The sequence below is a fragment of the Echinops telfairi genome, unplaced genomic scaffold (genome assembly GCF_000313985.2).
Source record: "Echinops telfairi isolate 266 unplaced genomic scaffold, ASM31398v2 ScPeMD7_7;HRSCAF=31, whole genome shotgun sequence".
Lineage (NCBI taxonomy): Eukaryota > Metazoa > Chordata > Mammalia > Afrosoricida > Tenrecidae > Echinops > Echinops telfairi.
Genome location: NW_022103904.1, coordinates 15,194,336 through 15,208,058, shown reverse-complemented (window position 1 = coordinate 15,208,058; position 13,723 = coordinate 15,194,336). Strand labels below are relative to the sequence as shown.

Below are 13,723 nucleotides of genomic sequence, written 5' to 3'. Positions count from 1 at the left end.
GTCTACCTCATGTGGCTAACAGTCCTACAAGCCTTCCACACTTTCAGACTTAACCTCAGTGTCTTTTAACTGTGGCCCAAGGTACAGATGTAGAATGGAAAACACACGAGTGACTTTCTGGTGCCATCCAAAGAGGGCATTAACCTGTGGGCTAGAAAGGGTTTCTGGGGCATCTACATTAGGGATATAGTCCTTGCTTACCAATCACACCTCGGGCAAATGATTTGATGAGACTCAGTTTTATGATCCTCAAAAGAGGCTAATAATAAGTACATATGTCACAGAACCATTGTCAGGATTAAATGAATTAGTTGGTGTAGAGTGATGAAATGTCTCGCCACAGTAGGTGCTCAAAAACATTACTTTGACATTAACATTAGCACATTGATAGCTTTAATAACGGTGTTAACTGTTGCTATTACTATGAGTTCTGCCCACTTCCCTTCCTGTGGCCAGGAGGTTTTTTTCTCTAACGGACCAAGATCAGTAACAAAGCCATTTGGAATCACTTTGGTAAATGCTATGAAATCACCGTCAAGGGTACTACCCCACAGGAGGTTCCTCGTCATCAATGTCTTTCAGAACACATTATCAGGAGACACTGTCTCCCTCAAGGGGCTATGGGAATGGTGTAGTCTATCCTCCTTCCCTTATGATCCCAGCTTTTCAGAAATATCAGAACTGGATCTGATGTCCACTCATAGGCCTACGTGCTTGTCCTGATTCCACGGCCCTGATTTTCTGTTTCTATTCTCCCAACTCAATGGTTCTCAAGCACGGTGGTGCGCTCTCCACTGCCCATGGGCCACGTGGCAATTTCTAGATATTGTCCCTACAGGTTAGCTGTGTGAGACTGGCATCTAATTAATAGAAATCAGAGCTGCTGCTGCTAAACATCCTCCAGTGCCACAGGATGCCATGCATTCCTCAGCCTCCCCACCCCCCCCAAAATATAATTGCTCTGGTCCCAAAACATCCATCGTGCTGAGGATGGATCTACCTTGAACTTGACTACTAGTAGCTCATCTGTGGGGAGCACTGGGGGCCCTATCTGGAAAGATGATATGTGATTACCCTCGATAAACAGAATAGTGAGAAGGAACAAATGGAAAATGAATGGCATTTCATGTAGAAACTACACCAAAGCCAGTCACTCTCACCCTGAAGAGCCGGGCTCCCAATGGCTAGTCTCAGACACATGAAATAGTACCTTGAGGAGTCTGAACGCCGTCATCCAGCAGGTTTTGCTTTGCTCGTCTTCTGCACAGAGCAACCTCAGCTCTTTAGTTTCGCTCCTTACTTTGTTTGGCTAGAGGAGGCAAAAAGACATTCCATTGGTGCAACACAGGTAATAGGTCATCAAAAATACGCACCTCATGTTGGTGCAAGGCAGAATCGCAAAAGCTAGTGACTACCATGCGCCTCGGCACAGTGAAGAGCTTGGGTGCGCTCTTGTGCACTCATTCATGAACAAGTCTCTATCTCACATCCCCTCATGCGGGAACTCTGGGCTGTTCAGGGTCACTTAGAACTTCGAAGAGAATATGCTCCTTCCAACTGAGGAGCTCAGGGACTTGGAGAATGGACAGGTAAGAAAGCATCTGCCACAAGAAACTGTGGTGCGTACCACAGAAACACAGAGAAATCCAGATCAAAGTGGGTACCATTAGAGGAGACTGCCTCCTGAGAAATATATGTGTGTGTGTACACACACACACACACACACACACACTCTCTCTCTCTCTCTCTATTCCTCAAATGCTCATAGCAGGAATTAGAGCAGCCAGAGAGGCAGATCCTGCAGGAGAAGCCAGGAAGGAAGATTTCTCTGGGGTCCCAAAGGCTAGAAATGTCCAGGGGAAAAAGAGGAGAGAAAGAGTGAGAGAGTGTGAGGGGGAGGGGACGAGAGAGAAAGAAAGGGAAGGAGACAGAGAGCGCACACGAGTGTGTGAGCAAGTGAGCACACCGCAAGTGTGTAGCTCTTAGACCCCCCAGGTGGAACCCTCCTGGAATCAATTCAATGGCAGTGCGTCTGTCAGTTTGCTGCACGCTGGTGGCTTGTGTGGTGCTGTGATGCTGAAAGTGATGTCACCAGTATTTCAAATGCCAGCAGGGTCGTGCAAAGGAGCGGAGCTTCCAGACTAAGAACAGACTATGAAGAAGTAACGGCTGTCCACTTTGGAGGAGTTAGCCACTGCAAACCTTATAGACAGCATCAACATTTTGTCCGACACTGAAAACCTCAGCAGAACATTGTCAGGGATGGTGCTAGCAGATAAGCCTGTCAGGTCAGAAGACATTCAAAAGATGATTGAAGAACTGCCTTCTCAGAAGTCGAGTTGACCACGATGACGTGAATGGAGCAAGGGCTTCAGGAGTACAGCCTTTGGGACGTTCATTCGTTGATGGGGCATGCCTTGACATGAGAAGAAATAAGTGCAAACATCCACGCAGTGGCTGTAACAACGGGCGCAGACATAAGAACCACTGGGAAGACGGCACAGGACCGAGCAGTATCTTGCTCTGCTGTGCACACACTCGCTAGGAGTTGGCAGTGCCTCCACAGGATCGCTCAAGGATGGGTTAGCCTCTTCCCCCTAGACTCTGGGGCTAAAAGATCTGGTTCCAAAGTTAGCACACACAGACTGAAGTCCAAGTGTAAGTACTCACTGGCTTCCTGACCTGCATGTTGTTCTTCGGTGCCGTCGAGTTGGGTCTCTTGGCAACCCCCTGTATGACACAAGGACACACTGCCCAGTCTTGGACCGTCCTTACCATCATTATGTTTGAGCCTATTGCTGCAGCCACCACGTCAATCCAGCTCCTTGATGATCTTTCTTTTACGATGACCACCCATGATGTCCTTTCCAGAGACTGTGTTTTCTTGATAACCGGTTTAAAGTACATGAGACGGTGTCTTGCCATAGGTGCTTCAAGGCACATCCTAACTTTACTTCTTTGGACACACATTTACTTGCACTTCTGGAAATCTGTGGTACTTTCAATATGCAGGGTCAACATGTTAATTCTTTCGTCTTATTTATTCACTGTCCAACTTTACCATGGTTTTGAGGAGAATGGTAATACAATGGTTTGGGTCGGGTGTGCCTTAGATTGCCAAGAGACGGCTGCACTCTTCAATACTTTAAAGAGGTCTGTGCAGCAGATTTGCCCAATGCAGTACAGTGTTGATTTCTTGACTGCTCTTTCTATGATCACTGATCGTGGAGCCCAGCAAAGTGAAATTCTTGGCAACTTCCATCTTTTCTCCATTTATCAGACTGTCTCCTGGTCCAGCTGTGAGGATTCTGGCTGTCTTTACATTGAATTGTAATCCGTACTAAAAGGTCCAGTTCCTCATCTTCCTCAGAAAATCATTCAACAAGCAAGGTTGTGTCCTCTGTGAATGGCCTTCCTCCACTCCTGAGACCGAGCTCTTCGTCAAACAGCCCAGTGTCTCGGATTACGTGCTCAGCATACAGACTGAAGACGTGTGAAAAAAACTGAACCCTGACACCCACCTTTTCTGGCTGTCAACAATGCAGTAGTCCCAGATTCTGTTCAACCATAACGAAGTGTTCTGGAATTCCCATTCTTCTTAATGGTGTCCATTGTGTGGTCTGATCCACATAGTCAAAAATCCTATGCATTGTCAATAAAACCCAAACCAACACCTTACTGGTGTTTCGTACTTTCGGTCTAGAGCCATATCATCACTGACTTTTCTGGTGTCACAGCCTCTGCTGAATCCAGTTTGAATTCCTGGCAGCTCCCTGCTGAGATACTGCTGCAAACATTGATGAATGTGATATTCCAGGTATTTTATGTTAATTCCGCCAATTGTCTGTTGGTTGACGGTACAGTCTAAGGTGGTAGCTTGCACATCGATGCGAAGCTATACCACTGGTATGTCAAATAGCAGCCACAGTGGAAACGTTTCAGCGAAGCTTCCTGAGAGCCGGTGCATTTCTGAAGGACCCGGCACTGTGAACCACAGGAAAAGCACCCTGGTAGCCCTCGGAGACAGAGGGCAGGCAGACGAGTTCCTCAGGTAGGAAAACACCCAAAAAGGCTGGGGAGATGTTGCCGCCTCAAAGCAGAGCTAACCGTAATGGTGTGGATAGAAGAAGGCTTACGGGAACTTTATTTACTGATGGGACGGGACTCAGAATGAGAAGGAACAGCTGCAAATATCCATTAGTCATCAGAACATGGAATGTGTGGGCAAAATCAAGGAAAATCGGAATGGAAATGGAATGCGTGAATATCAATAGCTGAAGCCTCGAGTGAGCTGAAATGAAGTGTGCGGGGCCATTTTGACAGTCATGCAGTTTACTATGCTGGGCTGACACACTCATCACCAAACAGAGCATTTCATTATCTGTCCCGAAGGACCATGCTGTGGTGATAGGGCAATATCTATGTAAGGAAGTCCAATGAATACAACTATTGTTCAAATGTATGCACCAACTGCTAATGGCAAAGACGAATTCAGGAATTTCACCAATTCTTTCCATCTGACATTGATCAAACACCCAATCCAGATGCAATGACAATTACAGCACCTGACGTGGAAGACTTCAGAACAAAGAGGAAGGGGCAGAAACGGAAAACATGGTCTTGGTGACAGAAACAAAACTGGAGATCGCTTGGTAGAATTCTGCAAGACCAACTATTTTTCTTTGCAAATACTCATCCTCAACAACGTAAACGGTGACTCTACACTTTGAACTTGCCAGACAAACTACACAGGAAGCAAACTGACTATGACGGAGAAGGTCAAAGTAGGTGCCCAAAGGAGGGTAGGGCCTGACTGTGGAACAAACCATGCATGGCTCATATGGAAGTTTAGGTTGATGTTGAAGAAAATTAAATCAAGTGCACAAAGGTCAACATTTGAACTTGGGTCTATCCCACCTGGACTTAGGAAACATCTCAAGGATGGATTTGGGGTACTGAACACTAATGACAGAAGGCCAGAGGAGCTGGGTGGGATCGTGCCTGAAGAAAGCAAAAGGTCTACGAGCTGTAAGAGCCCCCGATAAGATGATTTAAAAAAAAGATAAAGAAAAAGGTCATTCAAAGGATAGGACAGAAAGAAAAGACCAAAGTGCATGACAAACCTGGAGTTAGAAGCGCCCCCCCTGCCCCCCCAAAGAGAACGAACACGCTCAGCATGTCTCCAGCTGAACCAAGTGAAGACACAATTCAAGCCTCGAACTTCCAAAGGGTTCTACAGGCAAAATAACTGAAGACGCAGGAGGCATCCAAAGAAGACGGAAGCGATACACCAACTCCCTGAAACAAAAAGAAGGACACTCCCACGTCCGAGGTAGCATGTGCTCAAGAGGCAATGATCCTGAAGGAAGAAGTCCAAGCCACACTGAAGACATCAGTGGGAAACAAGGCTCCGGGCAGTGACAGAATCCAAATGGAAAGGTTTTAAAAAGCTGATGAAGCACAGGCAGAGTGTGCTTGTCTGCACCAAGGCATTTGGAAGAGAACACCTTGTCAATCAACTGGAAGAGACACATACCCGTTTGAATGGCAATCCCAAAGCAAGGAGGCCCAACAGAAATGGGTGGAAATGATCAAACATGACCTGGGTAATGGCGATATTTAGTCTAGATTTTATGCCAGTTAAATGTGGACTTCAGTGGAGGTAGGGGTAGAGTCCAACTTGTCTATCAGGTGGTAGCCTGGTAATGCCCCCTCTCTACGAGTCAGTGAGAACCTCACTCTTGCCCTGTATCCATCCTGCTTGCTGGGGTTCTGGGTAAGAAGCTTCCATGGGAGGTGCCATGTGGCAGCCTGTCATGGTCCCACCAACCTTGGAGGCATTCTGCCTGTGATCTTCCTGCTTTCCACCTCCCCTTTCTGTTTCATCAGGCTGTAGTACGTGAGTCTACAGAGGGCTCGGATTAGCCTCTGATTCATGGTCTTGAACTGGATTGGGCTGGGATGCTTACTTGATATAAAATTAATTCTAGATATAAAGTTCTTCCATGTATATGTGTGTGTATATGAAAAGTGTAGAAAGGCCAAAATCTGACCTTGTGTGTGTGTTAAATCATCTCATCTCACTGCCAGTGAGTTAGTGCCACCTCCTAAGGACCCTGTAGGGCACAGGAGCACTGTCCCTTTGAGTTTCCCAGAGTACAGCTGTGTAAGGGGATAGAAAGTCCTTTCTTTCTCCCAGGGAGCTGCTGGTGGGTTTGAACTGCCAGTCTTGCAACTCAGCCTAAGATAATGAATGTAAAAGACTTCACAGAACATTGAAACATAGTAGTTACTCAAAGAAATGATCTACTATTATAATTATCAACATCACAACTCTTCCAGTAGAGATCAGTCTTTGCCTGCAAATGTATGTTTCCACATGCATGTATATGCACATACATATGTGTATGTCCATAGGACAGGCTAGAGGGGGCAGGGCACTGGGAGGTCTCCTGCCCTTAACCTGTGTCCTCCTCTGCTCTTGCCACAGCCCAGTTCAGGAGTCAAAGCCAGCCAGCACTAAGCCACTGGGTCCACCAACCAGCACTATCTGTATGCGTTCTTTCGTTCCTTGCATTGTTAGCTCAAGGACTCATACATTGTGAGCATGCAATAGACAGTATTTTTATTGACATGGTTCATAGTAACAAATTAAATATTTTAACTCAAAGGCTCATTATTAGCTCTCATTTACTTGCTTATTGCAATAAGTACTTTTACAAGCATGTGTATATCTGGTGTGAAAATTGTGTTTCTGTCTTAAAAACAAAATCAATTTGATGCTAGTTGAGAGAGGAATTTCTTGTTTTTGTTTCAGAGTTTACAATCAGATGCTAAGTATTCACACAATTGCTCCTGTTGAGGTACCTTTATACAGAAATCGTGGTCCGTGGGAGCGCTGTATTGCTTTCTGCCAGCAATCAGGGAAAAGATGTTGCTGTCTTCCAGGTCAGCCAATAACTGCAAGTGTCTGGGTTCCTGTACAAGCAGACAATGTTTCTTAGTACAGAGCACATGCTTTTCACACTGCCACCAAAAGAGGGCAGTATACACACATAAAACTATTTCCCCACCAACATTGTAACCCTAGAACAGAGCAAGGGCTAAGGAAAAACAAATTCAGCAAGCTCCCTTACCTCCAAAAGAACTCCCAATTTTCTGATGTAAGACTGTTAGAAATTATTTGACACATTTGCCAAATCAAAGCCCCACAACCAAATGTTCAAAGTAAAACCCAGGAGAAAATCCTTGATTTGACGATCACTTGGATCACACTGTCCAATGTAAGAATCTTATACCTTTGGCACACTAATGAATTCAGAGTCCAGTGTTGCCTTTATTTTAACATTGACAGCTTGTCATACCCTCCTCCTTCTGGACTTGCCCAGCCCCCTTGGGAAGGCAAACTGTCCCTGGTTTGGCCTGTGGGACAATGGCTCAGTACATGTGACAGGGGTATCAGGGCAGGGATGGGAGGAATAACAACAGATCGCATGCTTTTCTGCTCTTGCACCAGATCAAACCTCCTATGAACTGCTATAGCACTGCGACAGGGGAGAGGGCCTTAAACTTCTCCACCTTAAGGTTCAATCCATACCCCTCCTTCATTTTCTCTCTTCGCTAGTCAAGTGCAGAAAAGACCCAAGTTCTTTAAAGGTACCAGTTGGGCCAAGTTGGGCCCTCTAGGCTCCACCGCAGGGTTCACGTGAGTGCAAAGAAGTATAGGGGTAAAAGTGTGTGCAGCGAAAAGAAAGGAGAACCCTGGTAAATGGCAGGCCTCCCCCCACACCTGCTCTTCTGTGAGGCTCCAGCAGTTACCACCTCTCTGCTTCCCCCAGGGGATGAGTGGATTGCAATTTACTTCAGAGTAGTTATGGCTATATAATATGGTAATAAGGATTAGATTGGTGTTAGAGTGGCAATAATCTATCAAACATCCTTCTGGCTAGCTTAGATCCCAACCGTCTAATTACGGAAACAGTACCTCTGCTGCTATCAAATCCTTCCCCATCCCACTTTTAGTTTTCTACTGAAGATCCAGGTTACTACAATTTGAGGCTCTGTCCTTACCTACAGCTTGAGAAGGTGTAAGAATAACTAATCCCGAGGGGCTCCTGCCCCAATTCATGGGGACCCCAAGTACAACAGGATAAAGCACTCCCCACACCTGAGCCATTCCCCTAACATCCTATGGATGAAACTGCTGCGAATCAGTGTTTTCACAGGCTGTTTCAGAAGTAGATCTTGCGCTGCTTCTGAACTTGTCTTGGTTTCAAATCTCTGCTGAAGCCTTTCAGCATCACGGCCTCCAATGACAGACAGTGGTGCGCGGCCTGGGAAGTGAACTCACATCTCCCCTATAGACGGTGGGGATTCTATCACTGAACCTCCAGTACACACCCACTAGCCGGTTCTGAGTTTAGCCGTTAGACTACTGTTGGCGATACTGTCCCTGGGTGGCGCTGGAACAATCCGGAGGGCTGCAAAAGGAGTTACCTACTCACACTTTATCCAGGATGATGAGCCAGAGTATAAAAGTCTGTAATCGCCAAGGGGTGCTGAGTAACTTTTTTTTTTTCCTTCCCGGAAAAGGGGATGGTTGGCTAAACACATTTGAGAACCTTTGCATGACTCAATCAGTTTAGTAAGATAGACAGCCTTCAAGGAGTCCTACACTGCGATTTCAAAGGAAGCCCCATGCGCCGACCGGCCTAAGTCACGGAGCGGCCCAGTGCAGACGCAGGTGTGTTTGCGAATCACCTTCGAGGTCCCTTTTGTGGAGCAGTAGAGTCCGGATCTGCGCAAGCACACGTAGAGCTTCTTCCAAGACTTCCGCCCCAGCTCTTTCACATGTAAAAACCCCTGAATTTCAGGGCAACTGCTGGAGTTTAAAAAATTCTGTTAAAGAAGAAATTTTGAAAGTCAGAAATATTAATAAACATCATCAAAGTTGGCATGCTATCAACATGGCTGGCAGTGTCACATTTTCTGAGTTATTAAAATGATATTTTTGACTAAAAAAAATCAACTGACATTCTTCCTTAAAAAATTTAAAAGTTCTATCTGAATTCGTATTGTACACAGTATAAGTAGCATTTAAATATATGTATGCAAGTGGACTTTTCTAATATTGGTGAAAAATATGAAGTCCTCTATTTCCTTCTAAGCCAGATAGTGTTTGAGGATTCTGCTACTAAACCCTGGCCCCTCCCCCAGCTTGAGTTTTCTACTAAAGATCCAGGCTGCTCACTGGCAGGACAGGCGTGCCAGGAGCCTTTCATCAGGAGCACCGTGAACAGAGCATCTGACTGGCATTCTACCCATGTGCCCCTCCAACCCAAAGTGTGCAAGTGGTCCTAGCACCTCTCAATTACCTGTCTGTGTAGAACAGCCCACCATTCCAGGTAACTCCGCCCACAGGCTGTCTGGAATTTAGCAGGGGAGTGAAGGCTTTAAAAACAGATGCTCTAATTGTTTTCCTCTATAGGAAAGAGTACATGAGGTCTCGGTTACAGATTTGGGGCAGGGCAGGGGAGGCGGGCTGGTCCTTCGTGAGACAAGAAGACTCCCTCTCAGTTGGATGGGCAAAGCAGACAGCTCCTTCAAGCTGTGCGCCCAATCCCAGTACATCTGATCCCAAGAGATGGCCACATTCCCTCACAAAGTACACAAACCAACCTCAGGTCAAAGCAGTGAGGGACGAGTCAAGTCCTTCCTTTTGAGCATGCTCACTGAGGATAAGCTGAGTGTTGACCATTCCTGATAGAACAGGTGAATACAACGGAGCGAACGAAGGTGGGGATGGAGGAATGCTGGAGGGTCTACCACACAGAACACTCATCTTTTAGACCAGTGGTTCTCAACCTGTGGGTCGTGACCTCTTTGGGGGTCAAGCCACCCTTTCCCAGGGGTCGCCCGATTCATAACAGTAGCAAAATGACAGTGATGAAGTAGCAACAAAAATAATGTTATGGTTGGGGGGTCAGCACAACATGAGGAACTGTATGAAAGGGTCGCGGCATGAGGAAGGCTGAGAACCACTGTTTAGACAATGGAAACCGCCCGCACAGCCACCAAAGGCCGGAAAGGAGGGCAATGGGCAGAACTTTGAGGGAACGGAATCTTCACAGTTTCTCAGAGGTGTGAAGCAACCAGCATAGTGACGGTGGCCCTAGAGATCGATTTATTCTTTCACGCGACACACTGTAAACTGAGACACACTTTTAGAGGTTCAGAATCCATCCCGGTCCACTCCCCAGTCACGACTTCTGGGGAGGCGGGGGTCAGTGGGAAGTACAGAGAAGGGTGTGGGAAAGGCCAGGTTTGCTTGGATCAGTCTTTAGAAAGCAGAAATCCATGAAAACAGCTTCTTTATTTTCAGTGTGCAGAAAGTGACTTTTACGCGTACTTTAGGGAAACCAACCAGCGATCCATCCTGGTTCTAGGGTCAGCATGACTCTGAACTCTCATGAGCCACAGAACATGCTCACTTCTGGCCTCTTCCTCCTCTGTCCCCTAACTCTCCATCTGGATCCCCCAGCTCCTACTCTAGGATTATGTTACTTGTATTTCTTCTAAATTAAAGTGTATCCTGTTTATAAGTGCGTGTTTCAGTTTGAAATATTCTGACGGCACACAGATTTCCCAAGTAAACATTTATTTCTAGTTATTCTAAATTACTCTAGGATCAAAGGCTAAGGAAGAAGCCTCTTCAAATTTTCTGATGCTGCCACATGCCAGTTCCAGGAGGTCTACTGTCAATAAGCTCTATTTCAGCACAAGTCTATTTTTACCCAGTACCTGTAAAAGCTGGGTTTGGGGAATACTGCCATTCGACTGCTGACACCAAGTAACCATCTGTTCTGGGAAGAAATTCTAAGGAAATAGGGAAAAAAAAAAGGTTAAAGGTTAGCTTCAAAGTGGGAAAATTTAAAAGGACAACACTTTTATAATCCTCATACTACAGATCCAATGAAGCAAATTATCGATGAGTTTATTCCAATTGGTAGTAACCCTTCAGGACTCCATAAGGTTTCTGAAAATTCTGAAAATTTGTACAAGAGCAGAACTGCTCCATCTTTCTGCTGAGAAGCTAGCTGCTAGTGGATCAAACCACCTACCCTGCAGTTAGCAGCCTACCATTTAACCCAGCACGTCACTAGGGCTCCTTATATCACACAGTGTTGTTGTTGTAGCTAAGAGACGTCACACAGCGACCCCAGGTATAAAAGAAGGAAACACTGCCCAGTCCTGCAACATCCCCACAATTATGATGATGTTTGAGCCCATTGTTGCAGCCACTGTGTCAATCCATCTTGATGGCTTTCCGCGTTTTCACTGCCCATTTACCAAGCTTGATGTTCTTCTCCAGGGACCAGTCTCTACTGACAACATACCCACAGTACGTGAGATGGAGCCTCATCTTCCTTGCCTCCAGGGAGTATTTTATCCTGGCCCTCCTTCTTCTAAGACAGTTCACTGTGTTCTCTTGGCAGTCCGTGGTACTTTCCACATTCTTCTGGAACACCACAGTTCAAAGGCATCACTGTTTCTTTGGTCTTCTTCATTGGACGGGCCACTTTCACACGCATTCGAGGCGACTGAAAACACCTGGCTTGGCTCAGATGCAGCTTAGTCCTCAAAGTAACGTGCTTGCTTTTCGGCACTTTAAAGAGGTCTTGTGCCACTGCATGGGAAATCCCGAGACTGAAGGTGGATCCAAGGGAGGTGAAATCCTCAACAACCTCAATCTTTTCTCGGCGATCACGACGCTACCTATGGTTCCAGTTGTGAGGATTTTTGTTTTCTTTACACTTCTTTCCTAAAAGCTGAAATCCCTGATCTTCGTCAGCAAGTGATTTAAGTGCTCCTCAGGTTCAGCAAGCAAGCTGTGTCATCTACATATCAGGTTGTTAATGAGCTTTCTTCCAATCCTGCTGCTGCATTCTTTTCTGTACAATCCAGCTTCTCTGATGATTTGCTCATCTTACCAACTGAGTTAGTATGGTGAGGGGATACAGCCCTGAACACACAACCTTTCCTGATTTTAAGCCACAAATATTCCCTTGTTCTGTTTGCACAACTGCCTCTCGATCCATGTACAGGTAACCCCTAACCAGAATGAAGGGTTCTGGAATGGTTTGTTATGATCCACACAGTCAAACGAGGGCATAGTCAACGAAACACAAGTAAACATCTCTCTCTACTTTAAGTCAAGATTCATCTGACAGTGATATCCCTTGTTCCACATTCTCTTCAAAATCCAACCTGAATCTCTGGTAGTTGCCTGTCTATGTACTACTGAAATCGTTGTTGGATGATTTTAAGCCAAAAATCTTTACTTGTATGTGATATCAGTGATACTGTTTTATAGTTTGAGCATTCTGTTGGGTCACCTTTCTTTGGAATAGTTACAGATGGGGCTCTCTTCCAGTCAGTTGGCCAAGTAGCTGTCTCCCCAACTTCTTGGCATCAATGAGTACTTTCAGTGCTTCATCAGCTTGTTGAAACATTTCAAGTTGTGTTCTATAAATTCCTGGAGCCTTGGTTTTGGTTACGGCTTGATTTTTTTCCTTCATTATCATGCACAATCTTTTGAGACGGTGGAATGTTGACTAGTGCTTTCGGGTGCAGTGACTCTTTATCCCATCTTCTTCTGATGCTTCCTGCATCATTCAATATTTTGCCCCTAGAGTAATTTAATATTGCAACTTGCGGCATGAATTTTTTTTAGTTCATTCGGCTTAAAATAGGCAGAACATGCTCTTCCTTTTTGGTTTTCTAACTCTAAGGCTTTGCGCGTATCAGTCTAATAGTTGATTGTGTCTTCTCAAGCTGCCCTTGGAAATTTTCCATCGCGCTCGTTGACTTCATACTTCCTCTCATTTTTCTTAACTATCCCCTGATCAAGACCAAGTGTAAGACTCTCCTCTGGCCTCCATCTTGGTCTTTTCTTTCCTTCCTGTCTTTTCACTGACCCATTGCCGTCTTCACGTCTGACGTTCCTGATGTCCCCCCACCACGCCTCAGCTCTTCCATCACAGTGTTTAAAGCAGCACATCTGCTCTTGAACGTTGTTGAAATTGGAGTGGGATGGGCTCCGGGTCACATGGTGGCTCTCACGGACTTGTCTGAATTTTCTTCAGCTTCAACCTGAACTTACATTAAGCGCAATTGGTGGGCTATCCCACAGTTAGTCTTTGGCCTGGTTTAGCACCGATACTGAGCTTATCTACCAGTCTTCCCACAGACAGAGTCATTCTATTCCTGTGAATTCAGTCTGGAGAGGGCTGAGTGTGCCGTGCCTTTCTGTGCTGTAGAGAAAAGGTGCTTGCTGTGAACAGGCTGTTGGTCTTGCAAAATTCTATCATGCGCTCTCCAGTTTTGCTTCTCTCATCAAGACCATGATTTCCAATTACCGTTCCTTCTTTGTTTCCAACGTTGGCATTCTAATCACCAAGAACTATTAATGCGTATTTACTGAATTTCAGACTGAGGAGCTGGGTAGAATTTTTCAATTTAAAGAGTAGTGGTACTGACTGGCTTTCCTCGCATGGGAACAGACATGATCTCGTCACAGACAGCACGGCACTTCAAGACAGATCTTCAAGTGTCCTTTTTGATGATGATATGTCCTTGATTGTATCAGTTCAAGCACAGTAAATGATGTAATTTTCTGATGCTAAATGGCCGATACCAATCCACTTCAACGGACACCTAGAAT

The 13,723-nt window shown here is 45.6% G+C and overlaps 1 protein-coding gene across 4 annotated transcripts in view; it reads right to left on the bottom strand.

Annotated features, from left to right (window-relative positions):
* Positions 1-13,723, bottom strand: part of GRB10 (growth factor receptor bound protein 10) — a 254,495-nt gene that overhangs the window by 46,811 nt on the left and 193,961 nt on the right. For all 4 annotated transcript variants that reach the window (XM_004708038.3, XM_045286355.1, XM_045286356.1 and 1 more), the window contains 4 exons: positions 10,801-10,875; positions 8,761-8,898; positions 6,868-6,978; positions 1,211-1,309 (listed from right to left, as the gene is read on the bottom strand). In XM_004708038.3, coding sequence (XP_004708095.1) covers positions 1,211-1,309; positions 6,868-6,978; positions 8,761-8,898; positions 10,801-10,875 — 423 coding nt within the window. The remainder of the gene's footprint in view (positions 1-1,210; positions 1,310-6,867; positions 6,979-8,760; positions 8,899-10,800; positions 10,876-13,723) is intronic.